The 10,784-nt window shown below is 48.6% G+C and overlaps 1 protein-coding gene across 1 annotated transcript in view; it reads left to right on the plus strand.

Moving 5' to 3' along the window:
* Positions 1–767: 767 nt before the first annotated feature.
* The window catches only part of SERPINC1 (serpin family C member 1), a 17,932-nt gene continuing 7,915 nt past the window's right edge, over positions 768–10,784 (plus strand). Inside the window, exons 1-4 of the mRNA XM_032291340.1 lie at positions 768–947; positions 3,198–3,564; positions 5,818–6,033; positions 6,923–7,060. Coding sequence (XP_032147231.1) covers positions 907–947; positions 3,198–3,564; positions 5,818–6,033; positions 6,923–7,060 — 762 coding nt within the window. The 5' untranslated portion in view covers positions 768–906. The remainder of the gene's footprint in view (positions 948–3,197; positions 3,565–5,817; positions 6,034–6,922; positions 7,061–10,784) is intronic.

Raw genomic sequence — 10,784 nt, forward strand, 5'->3', positions numbered from 1 at the left:
GAAGAGGAAAATGTCAACAAACTTGCCCTTTATCTCCATTAGTTTGAATTTACCCAATCTCCCCAATAACTAGTACAACTAACAATACATATAAATATGATTGCGTTTGTTTTTATTTCAGCAGTTGCATGTGGGTTTTTTACCTGCCCCACACTCCGTCTCCTGACCCCCCGATAGCGTTTTGCTAAATATCTCCCAGCTGCTCACACCCCTTAGAAACATGCTTGGCTACACCCCGAGGGCCCTGCTCTTCTGTTCCTGTCCCACCACCTCAGGGCTGCTGGGGAATGGGTCTCTCTGGGGGCCACCGTGTAACCATTGTGTGTTCCTTGGCGCTCAGATGCCTGAAGGTAGCAGCTTGTCCCTTTTCGCCTCCTCTAATTAGATTTTTTTTTCTCTCTCTCTTTTTCTCTCTCTCTGTATCTCTCTCTCTCTCTCCATAAAGAAAACTATGAGAGGAAATTACAGGCAGAGGGCTAGAAGCTTTTGGACATTAACTATTTCTTCTGATCTGGTTAACCAGAAAGAGAAAACCCTGCAGACAGATTTCTCCTCGGTCAGGTACTTCCTGACCAAGTCTGAGGGTATGAGCGCGCTCGCCTTTTCTTTGCCATGAAGGTGAGGAGAGTGAGGCAGTGCGGGCAGAGAGGCGGCTCGCGCTTTCCCTGGCCCTGACTGAACTTTAAAACTTCTCTGCTAATTAAACAACACCCGGGCTCTACACTTTGCTTAACCCTGGGAACTGGTCATCAGCCTTTGACCTCAGCTCTCTCCTCCCGACCAGCTCCTTGCTTCACCCTGGCCTCTGGAACCTCTGTGAGATTTAGAGGCAAGAACCAGTTTTCAGACGGATTGCCTCAGACCACAGCATCTGCACTCGCCCAGCCCCGCGGAACGTTCGCGGCCATGCATTCCAACGCGACCGGAGCCGGAGGCTCAGGAAAAAGGTAAGAGGGGCGCGCTTTCCCGTTGCCCGCCCCCACGGGGTGTCTGGCCGCCGAAGGACTCGCAGGAATGACCTCAACGCCTTTGGGAAGACCGGGCCCTCTCCCTGGTAGTTCCCGTCAAAGGCCCGCTTGGAAGACGTCATTTCAAGCGCCCTCCTCCTCCCCCTCTCACTCCGCTCTTGGGGCCAGGCCTTTCCTAGGCCACACCGGGGGTCCCTAGCCTAGGAAACGAGAGGACGTCGTCCCTGGTGTAGAGGCCGTGCAGGGCGCCAGCGCTCACGGAAATCCAGGGGGCGCTCCACGCGGAACCCCCAGGGCCTGCCATGCGCCGGGGACGGGGCAGACGCTACCAGCGAGGACCTCCTCACTCCCTTTCCGCTCCTTCTTCCACTCAGATCCCCCCACCCACCCGCACCCAAGATCCCGGTGACCTCTGACTAAAGGGCCGAAGCCCTGCTTCCTCTTCCCACAGTGAGAGCGGTCCCTCCCTCAGCGCCACACATACTTCCTTCTTCATCCCAGTTGTCACCGGTGGCGCAGCCGTCCTGGTTTTAACTTGTGCTTCACAGCCCTCCCCGGGCCCCTCGGCCTCGAGCTGCGCCTCCAAACGTAGCCGGGCAGAGTGGGGAACCGAAGGCAGGGGAGACGGGAAGATGAATGCGGGGTCCTCCCTCTCCCTCTGCTGCTTCAGCCTGCTTTACGCGTCTCCCTTGGTGCCTCGGCTTCTCTCCCACTTTGCGCCTCTGTTCTTGAAAGGGCTGCAGGACCGGCCTCAGAGCAGGCCAGAAGGCAAGTCCCCCTCATCTGCCCCAGCTTCCAGACAGCCCCACGCTTGCCCACCAGACCACGTCCGTGAATCTGCACTGGGCGCCTGTCTTTCTCTCCCAAGAGAAGGTGGGAAGACCTAGCACCCACAGAGAGACTCCCTTCTCTGCACCCAGGGACCCTCGACCAGCTGGAGGCGGCCCCTGGCCCACTGTGTCTTATCAACAAAAAATATTACAAGAGACTTTTTCTCTTGGTTTGCTTCATCGGGTGTCCCAACTACCTCACTTTTTAAAAAATGTGATATTAGCTTCGTTTACCTTTATTGAATCCATGTTGGAGATATTAAAAATTCCAGGCAATAAAAATGGATGAGAGCCTGAACTAAAGCAGTGGCAATAACTCGTGAAAGAGCAAAGAAACAGAACTCACTGACTCTGGGGTCTGACTAAATGAGGAGCGAGAGAGGGAGGAATCCAGGGTGACTCTCAGGTTTCCGGACTGCATTCCCTAAGCCCATTCACTGAGCTGGAGAACACATGGAGCAGGCGCTTGGGGGAGAATTAATTGCCAGTTCAGTTTGGTCCTATTTCCCCAAAGAACTTGTCGGAGTTTCTAATGGAATTGTCCAGCAAACAGTCGGTCTGCAGTTCAGTGGAAGGGTGAGGGCGGAGCTGGAAATGCGGGAATCTTCAACACACAGATGTCGCCTGTGTTTTTTGTTGTTGTTGTTTTTTGAGACCGAGTCTCGTTCTTGTCACCCAGGTTGGAGTGCAGTGGCGCAATCTCGGCTCACTGCAACCTCCGCCTCCCAGGTGCAAGCAATTCTGCCTCAGCCTCCCGAGTAGCTGGGAACACAGGTGTGCACCATCACACCCAGCTAATTTTTGTATTTTTAGTAGAGACGGCGTTTCACCAGGTTGTCTAGCTGATCTTGAACACTTGACCTCAAGTGAGCTACCCACCTCAGCTTCCCAAAGCGTTGGGATTACAGGCGTGAGCCACCGCGCCCGGCCAGATATTGCCTTTGCTCCATCCATTTCCTCTTACCTCTCTTGTGTTGCTGAAATCTCTCTGCTGCATCCATCAGGGTCCTTCCCCAGTTTCTGCAGACGGCTCCCCCTACTGCCCTGGCTCTTCATTGGGCACGGAAGTTCCCGGCAGGATTTTTAGGCATGCGCATTCCACCTCACGAACAGGAAGCTTCTCATTCTTTCTTCTTTCAGCATGAGGCCTTGAGCACATAATACTTCAAATAACCATCAGTTAATTCTAATTCCAATATGACCATGTCCAGGCAAGTGAACTATCCCCTGGCAAGAAGTCTAGGACTGAACCTGTCCTGGGCCTTGTATCCGGTTCAAAGGCTTTAGCCCTTCTCTTGGCCACACCAGGTGGGCTGGCATCCTCTGCTTTCCTGGGGCAACTCTGTGGTGGGCAGTGGGGTTGCAGCTTAGCTTAACTCAGTATTTTGTCCCCTTGCAGGAAGGCACATCTTCTGTCCTTGCTGCTCATTGGCCTCTGGGGCTGTGTGACCTGTCAGGAGAGCCCTAAAGACATCTGCATAGCCAAGCCCCGGGACATTCCCATGAATCCCATGTGCATTTACCGCTCCCCAGAGAAAAAGGCAACTGAGGATGAGGGCTCAGAACAGAAGATCCCCGAGGCCACCAACCCGCGCGTCTGGGAACTGTCCAAGGCCAATTCGCGCTTTGCTACCACCTTCTATCAGCACCTGGCAGATTCCAAGAATGACAATGACAACATTTTCCTGTCACCCCTGAGTATCTCCACGGCTTTTGCTATGACCAAGCTGGGTGCCTGTAACGACACCCTCAAGCAACTGATGGAGGTATGACCCACAGACCTTCTGCCCAGCCACCTTGCTAGGAGCACCTTTGGGGCTTCCCTACGTCCAATGACTCCTACACCAACTCTGCAGGCCACTAGGGGCGCTCATTATGCGTTATAATTCCCTTTGAATCACTGCTTCATGTGTTATAATTCCCTTTGAAAATAATTTTTTTTAATTAGGCAAGGAATTAACCACTTGGATATCTGCCTGGTAAATCCGGGTTTCCTCTTTTGAGCTACCTTAAAATGGGGGAAGACTTGTGTCTCTTTTAACTTCTCTTTTTAGTAGTTCTTTCATCTGTATGTTTATTCACTAATTTGATCATTTATCTATTTATTTATTCAGCACTTCTTCTGTGCCAGGTGCTGTGTTGGGAGGTGGAGATTCCCAGCCCCTCCCCTGGCGGGAGAAGAGGAGCTTTACCATCTGGTGATGTCAGGCATATGGGCTCTTGTGGAAAAAATTCTAGGATAATTTTTTTTTTTTTTTTTTTTTTTTAGATGGAGTCTCACTCTGTCACCCAGTCTGGAGTGCAGTGACACGATCTCAGTTCACTGCAACTTCCACCTCCCGGGTTCAAGCAATTCTCCCACCTCAGCCTCCTGCATAGCTGGAATTACAGGCATGCACAACCACACCCGGCTAATTTTTGTATTTTTAGTAGAGACAGGGTTTCACCATGTTGGCCAGGTTGGTCTCAAACTCTTGACCTCCAGGGATCTGCCTGCCTCGGTCTCCCAAAGTGCTGGGATTACACACGTGAGCCACTGCACCCGGCCGAGGATGTATATTGAGACCTGAGGCCCAGGAAAGCCAGGAAAAGCCTCAAGGACGTGAAAGCGTTTTCTGGCTCTAGAAAGTAAGGATCATTTCAGATCAGTGACTTAGTTCCCCCCCACCCCCATTCCCCCCCCCCCCCCCCTTTTGTGGGAGGGAAGAAGAAATAAGAAATGTCATAAATTGATTGATCACTATTGGCCTCTGGGGCTATGGTAAGTCATGGATGGAAACACTAGATCTTTAATCTGTGCTTGGCTTGGCTACCTGACAGTCTTTCTTCAGGATGAATCTCACTTTGGAAGCAGAGATCATCGATAGGGAGGCACGAGGCCCTTCAAGATGGTATACGGTGCTTGTTTGAACCTTGGACGCTAAAGTCTGTGGGTCTTAGGAGGGTTCCTTCTATTCTAGTGGTCAGTTTCCAGGGAACTTCATCACCTTTGCTCAGGCTTCTGGGGTGAGTTAACCCAACTCTTCACTCCCCAAAAGAAACTGTAGGTTTAAAAACTCTTAAAACACTTAATACTGCCTTCTCCGGGCTCTCAGTCATTTCTGTGTACATTGGTACTAGTCTCAAAGCACTTCCATATCCCTCATGTCTCTGTCCCCAAGTAAGACCTTAAATATAACCCTTCCTGTAAGAACAGAAGACTGTTTCCAAACCAAGCATGTTCCTCGGGTCCTCCCCTTTACACAAATGCCGTGTGTTGGGAAAGCAGGGTAAGACTGAATCTCCCTGGAGAAAAGAGAAACTCAGCACCAAGCTTTTGATCAAAAGCAAAATCCGCCCCCAAAACAGTACCTACTGGAACAAAATCAGGAAAACCAAAGGCAGATAACAGATAAAATCCAAAAGGCTTTCTGTAGACTAAGGAGAGAGCATGGAAAGGGCAGAGGGGATCAGCCTCACCCATTTTGCCTTGGGGATGGTGAAGGTGGGCGTTGGGCATTCCAGCTGCAATGGCTATGACAGGCATGGGTGACTTCTAAGTCCTTTTCAACCCTGAGACTTTTTGATTCTGGGCCTGTTTAACACCTTGCTAATAGATTCACTTTTCCTTTTTCACCCCTACCACAGTATCCCAGAGCCTCCATGAGCAGCTAGCCCCAGTAGATGCCACAAAAGTGTTTCTTACAAGAAGGGACACTGTTCTGATTCTCTTTTCTGTCCAGAATCACCAAAAGGACTTCTCCCATTCTAGCAAGAAAACACCTGTGTGTTGATCTAGAGCCCTTTAGAGACTTTAGGTAGCAACCCCGTCTCTCTTTTTCCCTTTATTCTTCCTACCCTTCATTCTTCTTTTATCCCTTTATTCATCAGAACACACATGAGTTGAGCATTTATGCTGTGCCAGGCACTGTGCTTGAAGAAGTTCACAACCGAAGAGGCTGAGACAGCAGCATGTGCTCACCACCCGTGTTAGCTAGGCTGCCCACCAAACCCACACTATTTTCTTTTGACTTCTCTAGGTATTTAAGTTTGACACCATATCTGAGAAAACATCTGATCAGATCCACTTCTTCTTTGCCAAACTGAACTGCCGACTCTATCGAAAAGCCAATAAGTCCTCCAAGTTGGTATCAGCCAATCGCCTTTTTGGAGACAAATCCCTTACCTTCAATGAGACCTACCAGGACATCAGTGAGTTGGTATATGGAGCCAAACTCCAGCCCCTGGACTTCAAGGTGAGTTGCAGATGTTACCCCTGACATCCGAGTTCTTCCTCTCCACTCAGAGATTGAGGAGGTGGAGAAACAGCATCCAAATTCACACTGCTTTGCTGCTGAAGACTGCTGGCAGGCTGACTACGAGTCAGAACCCCTGGAACAGTTATTCTGACTTGAAACCTGAGAAATCAATGGTATCCATGCTTAGATTTTAGTGACTGCCCAGAAAATGTGAATAAATAATCAATTTTTCATTCCATCCACCAACTTCAAATACATGCCAAAGAGTGTTTTGAAGATGCCAGTCCTACAAGATATCTTATTTAATTTGAAAACTTATCATGGTCAAATAAAGTTGGTACATGGTGAATGTTGTATATTCTCTTCTTGAAGATTCATGAAGCACATGGGCCTATGAAGGCCTGAGAAACTACAACCAAGAAATCTTTTGGCTTAATTCAATCAGCATTCCTCAACCTTATTTGACCACATGGGCATCTCTCTCCTCCATATAACCTGCCAACCCCATATAACCTGCCATCATTCATTGCTTCCCCTGGAACATGTCTTGGAAACTCTACTTTTGTGAGTTCAGTGTTTCCAAAGTCAGAGAAAACAATATTTTATCTTCTTTTTCCCAGACTATTTTCTCCTTCCTTCTTTTGATTTCCTTTATTTTTTCCTGTTTCTTTTTGTTCTTTTTCTTCTGATAATATTTATTAGCTATGGGAAAGATTCATAGCACTACATTAGGTATGTGAAGTTTCCCCAATGTAGGTTAGAGCAGTAGCTTCTTAGCCAAGTGGTGGGAAAGGCAGAGGGATGGTGAGAGAAATAAAATGCTGCCCGGGAAAATGGAAAAGCCGGTTGAATAGCACAGATGATCTGGTTTCTTTCCTGTTCTCAGGAAAATGCAGAGAAATCCAGAGTGGCCATCAACAAATGGGTATCCAATAAGACCGAAGGCCGAATTGCCGACGTCATTCCCCCGGAAGCCATCAATGAACTCACTGTTCTTGTGCTGGTTAACACCATTTACTTCAAGGTACTCAGAATGGCCCTGGAGAAACCCCAGGGACTTCCTCTTGCTCTTCAGCTTACCTTCCTTCTTTTGTCTTTTTCTTTAATGGTGATACTGAATCCCTGAAAGGGCAAATGAACTGCCTAAAGCTACACAGGTCAGCAGGGCAAGTCAATCTAAATGGGCAAAAAAAGCTTAAGGGCTGAGTGAAAAGATTCCGACAGTAGAAGGCAGAGCTGAACCAACTTCTCCAAAGGTCCTGCCTCTGCCTCCTTGTCCCTACCCTTATTTCCTCCTTGCCTCCATTTATTTTCATTTTTATTTATTTTTTAAATTTTTTTGAGACGGAGTTTCGCTCTTGTTACCCAGGCTGGCGTGCAATGGCGCGATCTCGGCTCACCGCAACCTCCGCCTCCCGGGTTCAGGCAATTCTCCTGCCTCAGCCTCCTGAGTAGCTGGGATTACAGGCACGCGCCACCATGCCCAGCTAATTTTTTGTATTTTTAGTAGAGACGGGGTTTCACCGTGTTGACCAGGATGGTCTCGATCTCTTGACCTCGTGATCCACCCGCCTCGGCCTCCCAAAGTGCTGGGATTACAGGCGTGAGCCACCGCGCCCGGTCTCATTTTTATTTTTTAATACAGATTCCCACTCTGTCACCCAGGCTGGAGTGCAGTGGCACAGTCACAGCTCACTGCAGCTTTGAGCTCCCAGGCTCCAACAACCCTCCCACCTCAGCCTCCCAAGTAGCTGGGACTACAGGTGCACACCACCATACCAGGCTAATTTTTAATTTTTTTGTATGTTGCCCAGGCTGGTCCTGAACTCGTGGGCTCGAGCAGTCCTCCTGCCTTGGCGTCCCAAAGTGCTGGGATTACAGGCATGAACCATCACACGTGGCCGGCTTACCCTTTTTCACACTACTGGGCATGTGTCCGTAGATCCTTTCTGAGAAATGGTCCATGCATGATCTGGGAAGACAAATGCATTTGCTGAGAGCCCAGAATCTTTTGAACCATGGCTGCTGGGCTACCTTACAGAGAGGTGTGGTAGTGTCGCCAGGCTGATGGCAGAGTGGGCACACAAACAAACCCATCACACCCCACTGCAAGGTGTGCACAGTGACAAACTCTCATATATATGTGATTCTGCTGTCTAGTTAACTCCATTTTGAAATCTGGAAGAAAATGACAGAGTCAATGTGTTAACAGTCTTCAGTGCTACGATTTTTCCCTATCATCTGAAGCAGCTTCTACAATGACTCAAAGTTCCCTTTGCCTAAATCTTATTTTTGAAAATTTAGTTTTATATTCCTTTTTTATTATTTTTGAGATGGAGTCTTGCACTGCCACCCAGGCTGGAGTGCAATGGTGTGATCTCAGCTCGCTGCAACCTCTGCTTCCCGTGTTCACGAGGAGGTTGATTCTCCTGCCTCAGCCTCCGGAGTAGCTGAGATTACAGGCGCACACCACCACACCTGTCTAATTTTTTGTATTTTTAGTAAAGATGGGGTTTCACTATGTTGTCCAGTCTTGAACTCCTGACCGCATGATCTGCCCACCTTGGCCTTCCAAAGTGCTGGGATTACAGGCATGAGCTACCTCGCCCAGCTATTTTTATATTCTTTGCTTTTTTTTTCTTTTTTTCAGACAGAGTCTCGCTCTGTTGTCCAGGCTGGAGTACAGTGGCGTAATCTCGCTCACTGCAACCTCTGCCTTCCAGGTTCAAGCGATTCTCCTGCCTCAGCCTCCCAGGTAGCTGGGATTACAGGCGCAGGCCACCACACCTGGCTAATTTTTGTATTTTTAGTAGAGACAGGGTTTCACCATGTTGGTCAGGCTGGTCTTGAACGCCTGACCTTGTGATCCACCCACCTCGGCCTCCCAAAGTGCTGGGATCACAGGCGTGAGCTACCATGCCTGGCCTATATTCTTTATCTTTTTATTTATTTATTTATTAAAATTTTTTTTTTGAGATGGAGTTTCGCTCTTGTTACCCAGGCTGGAGTGCAATGGCGCGATCTCGGCTCACCGCAACCTCCGCCTCCTGGGTTCAGGCAATTCTCCTGCCTCAGCCTCCTGAGTAGCTGGGATTACAGGCATGCGCCACCATGCCCAGCTAATTTTTTTGTAGTTTTTAGTAGAGACGGGGTTTCACCATGTTGACCAGGATGGTCTCGATCTCTTGACCTCGTGATCCACCCACCTCAGCCTCCCAAAGTGCTGGGATTACAGGCGTGAGCCACCGCGCCCGGCCTTATCTTTTTAAAAATTATTTTCTTTCCTGTAAAACCCAGTTTTAGCCTAAATCTTCTGAGCTTCCAGGTGCCAGGCTCACCTCAGATTTGGTGGAGGTGCTGTTACTTACTGATGCAGAAGGCCTTGTTTTCCTCAGAGTAGTGTTCTGAAGACTGTGTCAACCTGACTACATTTAAAAAGGAAAAGGAAGAGAGGAGTGGTAATAAGCAGATTGCTGATGCTCAGGAGACCACCAGCTTAAGGCAGGTGGAATTATGGCATATTTTGCCCATCCTGGGATGTGCTCCAGGTACATCTTTCCCTCCCATGGGGCCTAGGGGATTAGCCAGTCCCTGCTGCTGTTAGTTACTCTGTCTCTTACGGTTTCTCTCTCCCCAAAGATAGAGCAGATTGTATTTCTACCATATGTATTTGCCCTTTACAGTTTGCAGAACAATTTGCCATTTATTAGCCCTCTTGGTCCTCACATCACAAATAAAACCAGGGCCACTTGAACAGATTACTTAACTTTAAATCTTGACTTCCATTTCTGACTGTGTGAACTCGGGTGAGTTACCTGAGACCTTTTTTTTTTTTGAGACAGAGCCTTACTTTGTCACCCAGTCTGGAGTGCAATGGCGCAATCTCAGCTCACTGCAACCTCTGCCTCCTGGGGTCAAGCGATTCTCCTGCCTCAGCCTCCCGAGTAGCTGGGATTACAGGTGTGTGCCACCACGCCCAGCTAATTTTTGTATTTTTAGTAGAGACGGGGTTTCACCATGTTGACCAGGATGGCCTCGATCTCTTGACCTCACGACCCATCCACCTTGGCTTCCCAAAGTGCTGGGATTACAGGTGTGAGCCACCGTGCCTGGCCTACCTGAGACCTTTCTATGCCCTAGTTTCTGCATCTATAATATGGTAATAATGATACAGTTACCATATAGGGGTAGTGAGGTAGTTATTGCAAGTAAATAAGCTGTAAGTTAATGCATGCATAATGCTTAGAACAGTACCTGGCATACAGTAAGCATTCTATAAATATCAGCTATCACCAGCTCCTAGTTTACAGATGAGAAACCACCACTCAGAAGAGTTAAATGGGCCAGGCAGGGCGACTTACACTTGTGATCCCACAACTTTGGGAAGCTGAGGCAGGAGGATCACTCAAGCACAGAAGTTCAAGACCAGCCTAGGCAGCACAGGGAGATCAGTATTTACAAAAAATGAAAGTTAGCCAGGCATGGTGGTGCACTCCTGTAGTCCTAGCCACCTGGGAAGCTGAGGTGGGAGGATAGCTTGAGCCTGGGAGGTTGAGGCTGCAATGAACCATGAGCTTGCCATTGCATCACTCCAACTTGGGACACAGAGTGAGACCTTGTCCTCCACCAAAAAAGAAGAGTTAAATGGCCTGTCTCCAAATCAAACAGCTAGAAAGCGATAAGAATCGCAGTTTTCTTTTTCTTTCTTTCTTTCTTTTTTTTTTTTTTTTTGTTTTTGGGGCTTACTA

The sequence above is a fragment of the Sapajus apella genome, unplaced genomic scaffold (genome assembly GCF_009761245.1).
Source record: "Sapajus apella isolate SASKATOON/1434 unplaced genomic scaffold, GSC_monkey_1.0 scaffold25, whole genome shotgun sequence".
Lineage (NCBI taxonomy): Eukaryota > Metazoa > Chordata > Mammalia > Primates > Cebidae > Sapajus > Sapajus apella.